Consider the following 16877-nt stretch of genomic DNA (forward strand, 5'->3'; position numbering starts at 1 on the left):
ACTCTGGTTTGGTTGGAATAAACCTTTAATTTTCCCAGTTAAATGGGTTAGGGTTAGATTTTATACGCACTGAAATTACTGTTTATGCTAATAAAGTCTGGTGGGTTTGGCAATGTTTCTGGTTATGGGCATGGAAGTATGAGCATTTTAGGCCATCACAACTTTTGCAGCCAATCACGTTCTAGTATGCAACTTAAACAAGTGTGATGAGGTAACTCCAAGCCTCAAACTCACATTTTCAGTCAACTAGGAGACGTCTTTTGTTCAGCGGTTAGAAATATGTGCATAACTGCATATTAAAGATTCTGGATTTTTCAACGAGGGAGACGAAGATGTAATTTCATCTGTGGTCAAACTAAAGCTGGAGCCCCAGTAGTGTAACGGTCAGGGTGCATACCATGGAAGCACCAAGTCAATGACTGAATCCCAACTTGGCACCTTTAGCCATGATTCCTGTCTCTCTACACTGACCACTCTCAGTTTATTAAAATACAAAATGCCAAAAAACTCATGTAATGTAAAAGACAAGTTTGGAGGAGATTTTCACATCCAAAAATATATGTCTATAAAAACTCTGCCTCACTTCCTGTTGTAGCTCTAACTCCTCTTCATAAGTGCATTACCTGTGTGTTCTGATTGGGGATCTGCAGCAGCAGGGCCAGGTCAGTGTAGTCAAAGGTGTCGTCCAGCGCCAGCAGAGCCCCGTGGACGCCGCTCTCACGCAGGTTGTCGGCGTACTCCTTCAGACCGATAGTCTGCACCCAGCACATCACGCGCTCATTGGACCACACCATCACATCTGGGAGGAGAGAGGGAGAGGATGAAGAGAGGCAGAGGACGCATCCATCTGCAAACAGCAAGCTGTCGGCTCGCTGTTTTCAGAAGCCAGATCAGGTTTCTTAATATGTTCACTTCCTGAACGTCAAGCTGGATTAAACATGCAGATCTATTAGTGAGCTTTTGAAAGGGTTAAAGGGGAACTATGCCTAATTTCAAAATTCATACAAAATTTTTCCTATGGTCTAAGACAGTCCAAAAATGTTGGCAAACATGGAATATTTGCTCCAGATTCCAAAAAAACCTGGAACACTAAAATTCAAATTTGTGATGTAGGAGTCAAAAGTTTGGGACTTTTTTTCTCTGGTTTCTGGCTTTGAGAGAAAGAAGCTTATGTTCACAAATATTGATTGAATTTTCCCAGTCTTTGGAAAAAACATATTGGAACTATTCATTTCAGTGGTGTTCCCCTTTAAAGAACCCATTGTGTTAATTACTGATGAATAATCAAAGGAAACAGGAAAGTGTTCCTGTTTTACTGAGTCATTCTTCCTACATAGACAGACATGCTTATTATCACACAAACCCAAAACTCACGTATTTCCTCACTCAGGGAACTCTCCTGTGAGGAAATCAGCCAAGATGAACTGACTGTAAATGTTACAACATGTGACTCCCAGGGCTCAGCGGCAGGAGGGCGAGCGGTTTGGGTTTATTTGATGACTGAGCCTGTTGACATTTGTAATCATTATCTTGCCAAATTTCACTGGAAAGCTGTGGTCTATAATCTCATGTGATTATGAGGAAGGGGGAGCAATAATGAGAGGGTGGTCAAAACATCTCCCCACAGTGTGGAAGGCAGTGCAAATCTAAGGAAATGTGTGTTCTCGTTGCCATTATTAGGTTTGTTTTACTTTATTTCACCTGTTTAAACTAATGTGGGGATGTAAAAGATTTTTATAGGTTAATGAGTCTGGGAAGTTTTTTTTTGCTCATGTCTATATACTTTTAAGAAATGTAGTAAAGCAAATGACATATGCAGCTGCCTCTATTAAACATATAATTTAAAAAACAGCAATCTGGTGTGAAACAAGGAGATGTGGTCACACATACTGTTCTCTACACTAGTACACTAGGCTCCAGAATCAGGCAGGTTTAATGGTCTCCCTGAAGATAAAGCGGCTTGTTTGTTGTGTTATTTATGTGAAATTCATGTTCTGTTGTTTATTATGTATTGATTTAAGGGACATACTACGGAAGATTAACTTTTTTTTTCTGATGAGTTTTGCTGGATGGATGATTACAAAAAACTTTAAGGAAGGAGCCTTTTTGTGGCAGATTTAATTTGTAGGGAATGTTGTGTTATGATGCCACGTTGTGTTAAATAAAACTTATGTTAATGTCTAATATATTGGTGTCTTTTAAGTCCATGTGACCAGGGGAACTGTCCAGTACTTTGGGTAGGAAATTACAATCAATTGTAGTATGGACATGAAGTAAAAAAGTACTTTTCAATCTATCACTAAAAAAAAAAGTACTGTGTTTGGATTAAATGTCAGACTGACACAGAATGTGGAGGCTGATGCACACCTTTGAACTTGTAAACATGTGTGCAGAAGATGCTTGTCCACAGTCCTATTACTTGCAATAAACTTTCTATAAAAACACAACATTTTGGTCATCGGACCTTCATCAGGTAGAGCACTGGAAAATTGTGTGCTTAAATAAAGTTTACTGCAAGTAACAGGATAGTGTGCGGGATTTCTCCTCTATTCAAATGTAAACATAAGCCGAGGCTAAACTTGCCTGCACAGGGAGAGCCTGTGGAACAGGTAGAGGAAACCAAACTCCAGTAATATTACACAGCAGATTCAAGTCATCAAAACAGATTTAAAAACTGTTGCAGTTACAGGAAGAGGTCTGACAGTTATTGAGAGATGTGCTAAATTCTTACTGCAATAACGCAGCTCTTACATTGTTCAAAAATGACCCGTTTGGATTACTGTCAAACAGTGTTATCAAGACTTGGATAAACTACAGTTAGGTCAGAACAGAGCCACTCATAAGAGCCACGCACTCTTAACTGTAACAGAAGAGCGATCAGAAAGCAGATAACCTTAGGCTGGTCATTAGTTAAGGACAGGATGGTTATTTCTCTGCTCTGTTTTATGAGAGACATTTTTCAAGCTGATAAAAAGACCAACAAATAAATAAAGTGTCAGAGCAAAATACAGTAATCATGTGTAGTAATAAGTAGACAAATTATGGTTGTTAATAGTGATAATTGTGTAATTCAGGGGTTCCTACAGTTTTCCATGCCAAAGTACCCAAACAGCTTTAGCTGGGGCTTCCCTTTGGCAAGATGTCTTAAAAAACAATTGACAATAATAATAAAAAAAAAATGAATGAATGAAGCTAAAAACGATGCCTTCAATGCCTGATCAGGGAAAGTAACTTGCTGCATAAATGTGGCTACTGCCCAAATGCTCTTCCTTTGGTGTGAAAAAGTCAGCTTCTGCTAGGAACTTTCAAGTGACGCTAGGGGTCAACTGATATTGTTTTTTTTAGGGCTGATACTGATACCGATAATAATTAATAGTTAATGAGACCAATAACCGATATTTGGAACAGATATGCATCTACGATAAAAATGAACATCTTTACATCAGTATTTAGAATTTGGAATAAAACAAACCAGGAGTTTTTCTTTGTTTCTTTTTTTTTGCAGCTGAGCTTTTGTCAGCTGGACTGTTGGGTCTGCTCATCAGATCTTTGCCTTTATCAAAATGTGTCCATTTTTGTGAGTTAACATTTGGCTAAATGCTAGCAGGCAAGCTAGGTAAATTTTGGGGGCAGAGCAGCATTCTGGTAGGCGCAGACAGTTACCAGTCAATACTGACAACTTATTATGTAATGGATGATTTTATTGGACTGGCAGACCATTAAAAAGATGGCTATGGCAAATAAGATTTCAATATGTTATACATTATTTTAAAAAATGATCTCAATGATTAATAAAATCTGCTATTTATTTATTTTTTAGCATTTTTCCTCATCTTCTCTATAATTTGCTGACAATTTGCTGTTGCCCCCCCAGCGACCCCCCCATTGAAAATGGCTGGTTTAAATAATGAACCTAGATTATGTGGTTTGTGTAGTAATCACTGAGGTATGCTTTGAACAAGACAACAGCACAGCATGAATGGAGGAATTAGCTGGGGCATGTGGGGCATGAATAGTGAGATAATGCCGGAGACAAAAAGAGCTGACCTTTGTTCTGGTGGACGCTCTCCTCTCGCCTCCTCTCCAGCTCCTTGCGATCGTAGTTGAGACGCTTCAGGCACATGATGCCGTAATGCAAACTGACCCTGGGAGAGGTCAAAAGAGCCAGAGGGGGTTAAACAGGTTAACAGAGGGAGTGTTTCTACTCTCACCTGTACTCAGAAAGCATTAACAACAATCCAAGTCCCATGACCCCTGGACTCTTATTTAACAAGAGCTGAAGAAAAAAAAGGGCCCGGAGACACACACCTGAGCAGTGGGAGTGTCACAACAACCGGAAAACTCTCCCTACACGTCTTTTAACACCTTCACATTTCTGCTCGCCACACACGCACACAGTCAACAGAAAAGTATGAGAGTGAAACCACTAGAAGTGACAAAGAGTGTGAGTTATGGCTGCGAACGAGGCGAGAGCGGGCACGCAGCAGAAGCTCTACCTGTGGAAGCTGTCCACCATTTTGAGCTGTCCTCTCAGCTCCTTCTTGGTCAGGTGGTCCAACATGCGGGCATCCACCAGGGACTCCATGAAATAGCTGCGATACTGTGGCAGGCCCAGGCTGGGCAGCCAGTCGTTGCCCACCCACTCATGATTCATATCGCCATAGGCCAGTATCTGGAGGGGACAACCACAGATGATCAGCGCTGATTCACGCTCGGCTTCATATCTGATGGTAGTGCAAGTCAGTGGCGCATGACTCACTGCGGTTGGTCTCACTCGAGAGAAAAATCACTGACAAATACGCATCGTGTTGTGTTAATTCTGAGCATTTCACTCGGTCCTTACCTGATCCCAGCTGAACTCTTTGAGCTCCTGCAGCAGCGAGAGGAGAGAAGAGGCAGACAGAGAGAGAGACAGAGCCAGAGAGAGTGATGTGGAGGTGGCGAGGGAAAAGGGGGAACATGGAGTGATGATGGAGGAGAAGCAGAGGAGGAGGGAGCAGCAGTGGCGGCAGGAAAAGAGGACAAAAGGAAGGAATAGTGTGTTAGTGAACGGGTAATTAGTTGGAAGCAGTTCACACTGAAACCAGAGGGAGAGAAGAAGATGCTCAACACTATGGTCTGGGCCCACAAAGAGACAAAAAAGAAGTAGAAATTCCAAAAAGAGAAAGAAAGAGAGGAAAAGGAGGGAGGGAGAGACTCGTCAACATGATTCAGACCAGACGAGACACTAAAATTAATTAAAAAAATAATAATGAAAAACATAAAAAAGGGTTTGTGAGACAAAGACAGGACAGCAGGGACACTGACCGGAGGCTTGGTGGCTGCGTTCAGGGACTCCATCTCTGCATGGGTCATCCACACGTTACTTGTCGACTGTGAAAACGGGAAAAGTGTTGCCATGAGATTAAAAAAAAAGCACCACATACCATCACAAGATGCCTGCCGACCTCAACAGCAGACTGATTTCTCAACGCTATGGTGTTTTTTTTATGAAAGAGGTTCAAGCAGTTTACTGAAATCTGGTGAGGACTGTGTGAATGATCATTTTCAACATTTCATTAACAGGATTCCTGTTGCTGATAAATACAAAGCCAAACAGAGGATGGGAACGCCAAGGCAAACCACAACTTGGCATTTGTTCCAAAAACTGACAGATTGTAGAAGATCTCTGTGACTTTATCTCCCCTTCAACAGATGAAAAACAAGAGCACACATGCATTTGCACGCAACACTTTTACTACATTTTTCAACATCTGGCTGTCTTGTCGCTGTGTGAGGAGACAAAATTTGGGAAAATGTTGCTTTTGTTGCCAAGTTTTGTTTCAATGTGAAATAGGCAGAATTTTATCAGCAAAAGTGCACCTTACTATCATAATCTTATGGAAGATACACTCATATTTTTTTTTATTATTTCTGACATTTATCACATTCAGGATACTTTCATGTCCTTTATTCCACTCAACAGGATCTGCTTTTCATCGCTATTTGATATAATAATCGTTAAATTATGCTTTTTAAAAAATTATTTCTGTATCCAAGTTTCTGCTGCAAAATTCCTAACAGTGATCATTAATATTTCAACTAATCTCATAACAACAAGCACCTGGTTCAACTTATACCTCATGGTGCTGATATGAATGCAGCTTTTTTGCATTATCAGCACAAAGGCTAAACTCAGCAATTTAAATGCTGTACTAAATTAAATTTTATGACACGAGAACATTTGTGGTCTTAATTTCTCTTTTTTCTGTAAGGTGAATGACTATGTCTCACAGATCGAGTGCTGGCCGGAGCAGAGGGGCTGGTGAGGGACACCATCTCCTGGATGGCCAGCCGCAGTTTGAGGCGGTGAAGCGGGTTACTAATGCCAATCTCCCTCTGGATCTCTGTGTCCGACAGGTTGGCCATGATGGCGCCGCTCTTCACGTTGGCGCGACAAGCTGCGACGTACCAGGCCGGCATTCCCACCCAAAGCTGGAAGGAGGCAAACAACATATTAAATGATGGAGAAAATATGAGGAAAAAACAAAAAAAAAAAATCCAAATTCTGTTTTTTAAGACAATCTCCGATCCCTCAGGTGTCTGTGATGGCACAGTACCTCCAACCAAGATACAACAGTGGGTCCATCCCAAGATGCAAAGGGAAGTCCTTGGCGACATGCTTCTTCCAGTAGCTCATGCCTTGTAAGAAGAGGAAAAGGTAAATATTAGAAATCAAAATATTAAAGGAATACTTCACCCTCCCAAATGATCATTTGTATATCAATTTCTCATCCAGTGTTACCTTGATTTCATGGGGATAACTCTGTTTCTCTCACTTGCCTCAACGGTGAACAAAGAATCCAAAACTGGAGAAAATTCTCAATGAATTGAGGTCATTGGGGTCCACGTTTCACAACAGCAAAACTATATCAAAACATTAGTTTACAAATTCACTCAAGTTTCATTCATCCTGCCATTTGCTCAGCTGCCCAAACAGACCTTTTTTCCAAAAGGGAACTGAACTGAAACTTATCGATGTCCTTTGACAAAGACAATAATGTTACCTCCCTGAACACGGGACCTGCTGGTCTATCACTGCCTCTGTATGTTGTTTGTTTGTGTTATTATGTGACTTTGGTGAACCCGAACTAAGCCTTTAAAACATCAGTCACAAAATAACACAAATAATAAAAATATTCAGAGCAGTGGTAGAGCAGCTACCATGTTCAGCGAGGTAAAATTACTGGGTTTTTTTTTTTATTAACGGAGTCTGGCTTTGAAATTAAAGTTTTAGAGAAGTGTAAGTGTTTGGGAGGTACTGAGCATAAGATTGGATATCTGAGACTTGGATTATTCTGCACGAGTCGCGAGATAGTTTGTAAACAGATGTTTTGATGTAGTTTTGCTGTTATTAATCGTGGGCCTCTATGACTTATATTCATCAAGAGTTTTCTGTTTTTGGATCCTTTGTTTACCTTGGAGGCATGTGAGCAAAACAAAGTTTTATTCACAAATTAAGCGTAAAATGGGGTGAGCAACTGATTTACAATAGGTCATTTGGGGGGTGGAGTATTCATTTAATCTGCAAACCAAATCAAACCAAAACAGGATGCATCATTTACGTACTTCTTCTTGCTGCGGCGGTCTTTATCTGCTGGACCCAGAGTCCCAGTCTTGTTCATCCCTATTGGGTCTCCAGAGGCCAAGTCTTCAGAGGGTGTAGATGCTGGAAGAGACACAGTGAGGTCAAAGGTTTACAAGATTAAAAGATATAATAGAGATGAGCTTTGAATCGCTGAGTGTTTAAGTGAAGATGCTGACAGTGTGGATCACTGATATACAGACAGTGTTTTCCTCCATCTGTTTACCAAGAGAAGCAGATCCATCTCGCCCAGGTTGACCCATCCTTCCTTTCTCCTTCTTCCCAAAAAGCCGCCCGATGGAAGACTTGATGCTTTTCTTCTTGCTGGACTTGTGAAGAGAATCTTGGCTGCTGTTGGAGCTGCTGCCATCTGCCGAGAGACTGGAGGGGACAAAGGGAATCACTGAGGGGAAAAAGGCGAGCAAGGCTCTAACCGCTGTGTTTGCTATATTTAATGCGGAGCTGCTATACCTGCGAAACTCCCGGGGGTCATCTAGCATCGCTCCTGGATGGGTGAGGGCCATCCTGTCCAATCGCAGCGCACGAGGAGTGGAAGGAGGCGTAGAATCAAGAAGGGCGAGGGACCGGTCATCATCTTTGCTGTTCTAAAAATCGAAATGTAAAAAAGAGCAATTAAGAGAAAAAAAAGAAAATTCTCAAAGTGGGCAGTTTGGTTGTTCGCACCATGGAAACTTAGGAGCCATATTTCAGAACAGCTGAATCACAGAACCTGGACTGATTGAAATTATACTCTATTACTGCTCAATAAACAGACTCTCCCCACCTCATCAAATCTGAAGACAAACCACACAGAAAGATTGTTTCCACCAACTCGCACAGTCTTCTTTTACCAAAACAAACACGGGCGGCAACCAACAGCAGAAACATTACCAGTTTTAATGCGCTGCGTGCCAAATGATTTTGAAATTTTTGAGTGAAATTTGAGTGAGGCAAATCAATATGTGTCATATAAGTTTGGATAAAGTCTAGCAATCACATGGTACTTATTTGGCACTACAATACAAATCCAGAATAAGCTAAGAAAACAATATCTATAACCTCACATTCTAATTACTCTGTAAATTATCCTGGATCCATTAATGACTCATTTTTTAGTCTTAATTTCTAACATGTAAATGGAGAGTGTGTGTGAGTACAGTCTCATTTTGCTCAATATAGCCCCGCATCACCATGACATTTTGGTATTCAGGAGTAGAAGCTGTTGTGGCTTTCGAGCTCCATTACTGCCCACATCCGCTTTTTCACTTTCACAATCCCCACTGACTGCATGCTTGGTGTTTATTGCACCATCTTTCCTCCGAAATGCTGGAAACCAGCGTGTCTGGCACCAGCCCTCATACCATCCTACCAGTTACTTGGATCAGTCTCACCCAATCTAACATGCTGCTAGAATAACTGAACTTCTCTGACCCTGTCTGCATGATTTACTTGTGCTTTATTTACATGACTCACAGTCTGGAGGAGCTGTTTGCATAAACAGGGAGGTGGAATACAGAGGCGAGAAAAAAAAAAGAGGTTAACACGGGACATGAATAGAAGCGGTACCTGTCTATCAGTCTCGCGGGCCGGGGAGTGAGGCAGGCGAGGGGTGGAGTGTCCGGAGCTGGGGGGAGAGGGGGAGGCCAGGGTGGAGGATGTTATAGACGAAGGGATGAAGCCCCGTCCTGTGCTGTCTCTCCCCAAGGAAGTTGGAGGGATGGGCGGACTGTCCAAAGCCACGCTGACTCGGCTCTCAATCTCTTCGGCTCGCAACTCCGTGTTCTCCTTCTCCTCCTGAATGAGTCTGGATTTGAGTTTAGAGGGTGAGAAAAGAAGGATGGATTAAAACATTTGGTCGTATAGCGTTGAACAGATAGCGTTGAACAGATTAGGAAAGATTGAATTATCATGTAGCGCAGACCTAAAATAACCTCCCAGATGATGTTAGACCTGCCCCGACTCTTACCATTATTTACTCAAAGCTAAAAATGTTTCTTTTTTACCCTGCCTACTCCACCCTCTAATTATACAAACTTATTTTAAATTTGATTTTTAAATCATTTTAAATGATCTTTGATCTAATGGTGATTTGTATTGTATAATTTTTAAATCATTTAGAAATTAATTTTGCCTTTTATATCTGATCTCTTTATTTTTTATTTTTTTGTAGTTTGCACTTTAGAGCACTTTGAATTGCCCTGGTGTTTGTAACATGCTCTACAAATAAAGCTGCCTTATCTTGCCCTAAAGGAAACCTTTTGATGCTTTTCAGTTTTTTGTGTCTTATAAACTGTGTTACAATGAGAGATGTTCACAGTAAATGTGGCCTAAGTATCAAATAATGAGGTAAAACGGTGTCATAGTAAACCCTGTGAGCAAAAACCTCAGGCTTTAGACATTCTGACTCTGTTTCCAACCATTCCTACTACTTTTGCTGCAAGTTGAAATCAGCTTGTGACAGTTTTCCTTATAAAGCTACAGTCAGCAGTGAGTTAGCGTAGCTTAGCATAAAGGTCTATAGGTCTACAGGGGTTACCGGCAACCAACTGAGTCTCCAGGAAGCTCCTGGTCCTGGCCAGAAAAACAGTCTGATACATAATCCCCCGTAAAGCAGCGAGTTGACAGTTTTACTCTTCGGTTTTTGTACTGTTTTTGTAATTTAGTGAACTTCAGAGGCACTGATAAGCAGGTTATATTACCTCTGGAAAGAGTCTGGCTGGACCTTCCCCCGTTTCAAGTCTTTATGCTACGCTAACAAGACACAATAAATACAAATTTGTGAAGTGCAACTCTGTTTTCTCTTCTTTCCTCTCCTATTAATCATCTAATGGCCCCTCAGATTTATCTGGTGACCCTTTGGAGGGGCCCGGCTCCCAGGGTGGGAACCACTGGACTAAAGTAAATAACTGTAAATCAAATAGTTCAAACAAGCTCTACCTTTAGCAGCTACACCAGTGACACACTGCTCAGTCAGAGCCAATATTCTCTCACTAAAGAATGAGGACTTTTGATACCTTAAGTGAATTTTGCTGTAAATACTTATGTACTTGTACTCAAATAAAGGTGTGAGTACAGAGCTTGTAGTTTCATCAGTACTGTAACTAAAGTACAGGATGTGAGAACTTCCTTTACTGCTGCAGTTTTTTTCAGACGGTGTCAGAGGGTGTTGATATGTTTATTTTGGGGCTGTGGTATGTGCCGGATTATGCAAAAAGGTGTTTCTAGCATCCCTCCCTCCCAGCTGCTGTGCTGCCGCCTGTCCTCACTTGATCTCCTTATTGATGGCCTCCAGCTGTTCCTGCAGCATGATGGCCAGGGTCTGCACGTCCGTCTGTCCGCTGGGGGACAGCAGTTCGGAGCCAAACCGAGGCTCCCCGTCGTCCTCCTCATCGGAACAGCCCACATCCAAGCCCGGCTCAAACCCACTCCCCAGCAGAGCCCCGCTCTCCCAGTCTGGGTACTGCACACAGAGAGAGCAGTACTGCAGTACTTCCACATGAAACAAAATGTTACATTATGTTGTGTTTTTATTGTTCCCTGAAATAAAAAAAATCACAAGAGATTGAGATGAATGCAATATCAACCTGCAAGTAAATGATGTAGTTTCATAATCCACCTTATTTTTATTTTAGAGTTTATTAGTTAACTTCTCCATAAGAAATGCAAGAATTTTTTTTTTGTTCAGGTGGAAAAAACCACAACTTTTTTTTGTAAGAATGACTGATGAGAAAATTGCACGGTTCAATTTTTTCCCAATTCTTGGTATTAAGGTTTTCCATATCGTTGGATATTTGGCCAACTTTTGTTGTTTAACAGAAACGTTACTGATGCTTCTAAGAGCTATAAAGTGCAACGAAAAAAAGTCTGTGTGCTGATTCAATATAAAAAGATACAGATAGATTAAAAATAAAAGTGGGGTTTTTTGACAGATTTTAAGGAATGTCTGAGTCTCACCTTGGTAGAGTCCTCTCTGGCGGAGCTCCAACGGGCCCGGTGGCTTCGCCTGACCACACCCCCCGAGGTGTTACCGAAGGGATCCAGGTGAGTGGTGGAGCCCGCTGGGAGCGAGCCGCTCCCATGGGAATACCTCAACTCCAGAGCGCTACCTGGCAGAGAGCGACTGCAGAGACGCAGGGAAAAAAAAGATACAAGATAAGATAAAAGGGTAATTATCCCTGCAGGGTGAGTAAGATTATGGCAGCAGCTACACAGAACAAACACAGAAAAACACATTAGCATAACACAGCTGGCAATACCAAACTAAAATATGTGCAGGAGAAATATTAAAAAAGAACAAACTAAGGAGACAATATGTGAAAACTAGAATCACTGGCATGCTGTAAATGCCTCTGTGCACCTGTCACTTTATTGATATAATCTTTTGGACGTTTGTTTGCAATTTTGTTGTATTTAACGTATTAATTCTTGAGTTATGGCAAAATATATGTTTCATGAGGTCAAAGTGATCTTTTACCTGCAACCGCTTAATTGATGATCGATGCTGTACAACTTCTTATTTTTCTTTCTCAATTCTGATCATATCTGATTCATTTGTTAGTTTATACAAATTAATAAGGGTATTAATTTGGAAATCTGATATATTTTTCGAACTGTAATTTCACTTTAATTTGAGCATCTGTTAATAAATATCTAAAATATAAAAAACTCTAATAATAAAAACTATATAATATAAAAAATATGAACAAAGCCTAGTACATCCAATATAAAAGACTAAAAATAACAAAATATATGAGGAAAACCGGTGATTTTACCTCATATAATGTGTCATGTTCCCATTTACAGGTTCAGAATAACAAGTGTCGAGACATGCAGATGAGAATGTGCTAATGAGAAGTGTTGGATCATGTATGTGTGTATGTGTGGGTTAATGAGTGTGTACATATCAACAGTGTTTTATCTGCGTGAGTGCTGACAGTGGTACACACCTCCAACACGCACAGATTTATCTACAACATCTGACAAGATAAGAGACACAATACTGGCGTCTTCACAGTCAGACGACGCGGGAGACTCAGAGTAATGTTTTTACTCAACAAACCTAGAATAGGAGCCCCCTGGCCTCGCTCTCAGCTGATCCAACTCCAGCTGAAGCCGCTCCAGCTCCGCTATCAGCTGGTCCTGAGGGTGGAAAAAAGAGAGAGAGAGCTAGTGAAAAAAGGAACATATGTCGACTAGCTTTAACTAAAAGTGAAGCCTAGAGGCGCAGGCACCTTGTTTGCCAGGAGATCGTCCTGGAGCTTCTTCATGTTAGACAGCTCCTCAGACAGGGCGTTCTGGAAGAAAATGAGAAGCAATAATACTGTGAAGTAACAAGGAGATGTGTTTTCAAACTGGACAGCAGGGTTGGTGAATTGGTCTGAAAGTGGTATATTGTGTTATTTGAAGCTGCACAGTAGAAATGGGAAACAGAAATCCTGCACACGTCACAGCAATGTCTACTAACCCAGGATGTTTTCGTTTTTTTCCCAGATCTTTTAAAAGGGGTAGAGCGGTTTAAGCCTATTTTCTCCCAGATTTTGCTTTTACAGAAACTTTCCCTGCAGCAAAGGGAAAGTTATCTCTTCAATTTACAGTTAATATGCTCCTTTTGCGATGCTGACTGCTCAGAAAATGCCTCCAGTGCATAAAAACAGAGGAAAAATAGGTGGAAAATGTTAATAAAGTGCTGATAATGCACTAAAGTAAGAGAAAAAAACAACAGAAGACAGAACCAAGTTTGTGCTCCAAATGGTGTTTTAAAATTCAAATTTCAGCCATATTTTCACTCATCATTTTAATCCTTTACTGAATTAAAAGGAGCAGTCCAACACTGTAAAAATGCTCAGCTACAAGTTGAAGTCCTGCATTCAAAGTGAGCGTATAAATGTGTTATTAAGAAAATATAAAAAAAAATTAGTAAAGTAAAATTTAGAAAAATTACCCATGAGTGTTATTTTATTATAAACTATATAACTGTATGGCAACGAGACTTATCTATAGATATATAGATATATATATATATACATTATTTTATTTTTATTTTCTTTTATAGTAGCATTAATATATAAGCAGCATGTTGCAGTTGGATGAGGTGGAGCTCTGAAACAGGACTGGAACTGACAAATATTTTAATCATCAAATCTGTCCATTATTAGTCGTTCGTTTAGTGAAAAATGTCGATCGGTGACGTCCTCCAAATAACTTGTTTTATCCACAACCCAAATATATTCAATTTACTGAGAAAAGAAACCAAAAAGTATTTAAAGGCTGGAATCAGAGAATTTGGGTTTTTTTTTTTAATTGCCCAAACAGAATAATCATGACCAAATTAGCTGGTGATTGATTTAATAGTTGGCAACTAATCAATTGATCATTACATCTCTACTCTGAAATGCAGTGGAAGTATGAAGCACTCTGAAATGCAAATACTAAAGTCTGGTAAAAGTACCTCAAAGCGGTACTTAAGTTCAGTAAAGTAAGTAAATCTGCTCTGGATGAAGGATTTATGGCTGTTTGGGGATCAGTTTTGGTATTTGCTCAAGTTTTAACTGGTCACTTGCTGGAGGGCAAAGAGCTGCATCAGCATACCTGACACCAAGAGTTTATTTAGGGAAAAGGGACACATCTTTAGGGTCTTGACTGGGGACGGATACATTCTCTGTTGCATGATTTTTACAAGCTGAAGATCAAAATGAAGACATGTTCGCGATTTGGTCACCTTTTCCTCCAGAGCGGCCATCCTCTCCTTCAGATGGAGCTGCAGCCTCTCATTGGACTCAGACAGCAGCTTGTCCACCGTGTCAGAGAGACGCTTGTTGTGTTCGTCGTTCATCCTCTCCCTCTGCCTCGCCTGAGGGGGGAAGAGAGAGCGACACGGGTGAGAGTGAAACAGGAGGAAAAAAAAACAAGTGTAAGAAGGAGGTGGGGGGGCTGTAGGAGAGTTAATAACAAGCATTCTGCTTGACTGAGAGCGAGAGACAAAGATGTCTATCTGAGTGTGTACGGTCAAATAAAGGGTTTAGAAAATTAGTGCGCCTTTGTGCTGCGTGAAGGCTGACAAAAGCGACGGCATGAAAGAGGGGGAGGAATAAAAAAGAGAAAGAGAAAAAAAAAGCAAGCATGACTCACCCTCTGTAGCTCCTGGTTCTTCTCCTCCAGTTGCGCCTCCATCTGTCGCAGTCGCTCCTCAAAGTTACCATGACGCTCCTCCGCCTGAATGATTGCAAAGGAAGGAAGCGGGGTTACAGCCTGAACCGTGTTGCGACACTAATACAAATTAACACAAAAGGAAACAGCTTGTTGACCCGAGTCTACCAATTAGTGACATGCCTGTACAGATCACAGCGAAACAGGAAACTTTGTTCGCTCGTCTCTTACAGGCGTTCATCCTCTCCTCCTGAGGAAGCCATCTTGCCCCAACATGTGAGTGTAGCCATTTAAGAGGTTTGGCTACCTGGAGGAGAGTGAGGATTTTTTTTGGCACTGTGTTTACAGGAATGCAAGAGGTTAACATAAGAGCAATTAAATCAGTCAGTCATGAAGAATTTGTGCGGCGTACAGTTCTTGACGTGTAGATCGCCCAAGGATCAAATAGCTGAGCCGACTCGGTGCCCTGAGCTGGCTTTCATCTTCAGATCGTGTGCTTGTGAATTACTGGCACCGCTTGATGAAAATATTTGGTATTCATCTGTCATTTGACATCTCATGTTCCGTTTGACTTACGCATGAATAAACACACGTATATATTCACGCCTGCACCAGCCAGCATGCCCATGCATGCACACGCACACTCGCGCAATTGTGTCTGCGCACATATGCATGCACATATTGCTGCTGTCGGTTGAAAAAAAATTGCCATTTTAATCTCATTATGTAAAACTGAATGAGGTGAAAAGAAAACCTTGACACATTTCCAAACCTGCACACACTTGCACACACACACTTGCATGCATGCACACACACACACACACACACACACACACACACACACACACACACACACACACACACACCTTGTTGAGCGCTGCCACCCTCTGCGCGAGCTGGGCCTCGATCTCCGGCAGTGTCTCGGCCCTCTGCAGAGTCTGCTGCAGCTTCTGCTTGGCATCATCCAGACGCTCCTGGAGCTGCCGGTTCTTCTCCTCACTCTGCAAGAAAACAAAAGGGAGTGGAGGTGAAACTCGTAGAGCGGGAGCGAAGATCCCCGAGGGCAGCAGACATGATGAAAACCACCGGGAGGAAAAAGAAAACACAATGATGGCACGCTCTTGTGTGCCAAAGTGAAAACATGGCCAAGCTGCCAATCAACAGCAGAAAGTCCCCCACTCCTCCCCCTCACCTGTCTATAGAGTGAGTCTTTGCTGGCCAACTCGTTCTCCAGTTTGTCTTTTATGTCGTGGAGAGACGTCGCCTCCCTCTGGGCGCTCAGGTACCTGCAAAAAAAACAACAGAGCAGAGAGAGAGCAGTGAGCGGGAGGACGCTTTGCAGGAAGGCTAAGAGATTTCACAGAGACAAAACACAAACCTGCGTTCTAACGTGGTGATTCTCTCTTCCATGTCTTCCCTCTGACAGAGCGCCTGGAGGAATTGCAGAAAAAATGTAAAGATGCAGAAATAGGAAGCGGAGGAGAGCAGACAGAGAAAGTGGGATAGGGCAAATGTCAAGTTTACAAGTAGGTGTTGATCAAAGGGAATTCACTGAGCTCAAACGGCTATTAGCTGAAGAATGATAATGACTGGTTAATAGTTGTTGTTGACAGCTTTCAGAGGCACCCACTTATGCTGTTGCACAAGTCAAAAAGAGACGGAGGGGGGAGGGCAGGGGGGAGATAAGAGAGAAGTGAGTGAGGAGAAGCAGTTAGACAAGAAGACGTGAAGGGAAAAAGGTTCTCTGGATCGATTGTCCAAAAATGCCCAAGACAACTTTCACTCCACCACCAGCACAGTGACTGGCACTGTCGCCATGGCTACAGGGGTAGAGGCTCTGGTGCGTACAGTAACAGCCGCCGCTGCCAAGTAGGCAAATGGCTTTGTAACCATAGCAAACTGTTACATACTTCTGCGAGTACAAGCAAAATAGACTATGTGTGCCAATGGGACAAACACACACATTATTGTCTGTCAACAGCTCGGTGGCGTCTCACCTCTTTCACATCCCGCTGTAGTTTCTGGTTGGCCTCCTCCGATCGGGCCAGCTCCCTCCTGGCGGACGTCAGCTGCTCCTCGATCTCCCCGACCTGCCGGGAAAGCGAGA

General features: G+C 41.9%; 1 protein-coding gene across 1 annotated transcript in view; it reads right to left on the reverse strand.

The window, feature by feature from the left end:
* The window catches only part of ppfia3 (PTPRF interacting protein alpha 3), a 33512-nt gene that overhangs the window by 5032 nt on the left and 11603 nt on the right, over positions 1–16877 (reverse strand). Inside the window, 21 exon segments of the mRNA XM_042505293.1 lie at positions 624–799; positions 4048–4145; positions 4497–4672; positions 4844–4870; positions 5308–5373; positions 6274–6474; positions 6600–6681; positions 7609–7708; positions 7851–8005; positions 8096–8229; positions 9191–9428; positions 10891–11084; positions 11579–11744; positions 12684–12763; positions 12856–12918; positions 14343–14474; positions 14753–14836; positions 15637–15771; positions 15963–16056; positions 16149–16201; positions 16768–16860. Coding sequence (XP_042361227.1) covers positions 624–799; positions 4048–4145; positions 4497–4672; positions 4844–4870; positions 5308–5373; positions 6274–6474; positions 6600–6681; positions 7609–7708; positions 7851–8005; positions 8096–8229; positions 9191–9428; positions 10891–11084; positions 11579–11744; positions 12684–12763; positions 12856–12918; positions 14343–14474; positions 14753–14836; positions 15637–15771; positions 15963–16056; positions 16149–16201; positions 16768–16860 — 2547 coding nt within the window.

The sequence above is a fragment of the Plectropomus leopardus genome, chromosome 17 (assembly GCF_008729295.1).
Source record: "Plectropomus leopardus isolate mb chromosome 17, YSFRI_Pleo_2.0, whole genome shotgun sequence".
Classification (NCBI taxonomy): domain Eukaryota; kingdom Metazoa; phylum Chordata; class Actinopteri; order Perciformes; family Serranidae; genus Plectropomus; species Plectropomus leopardus.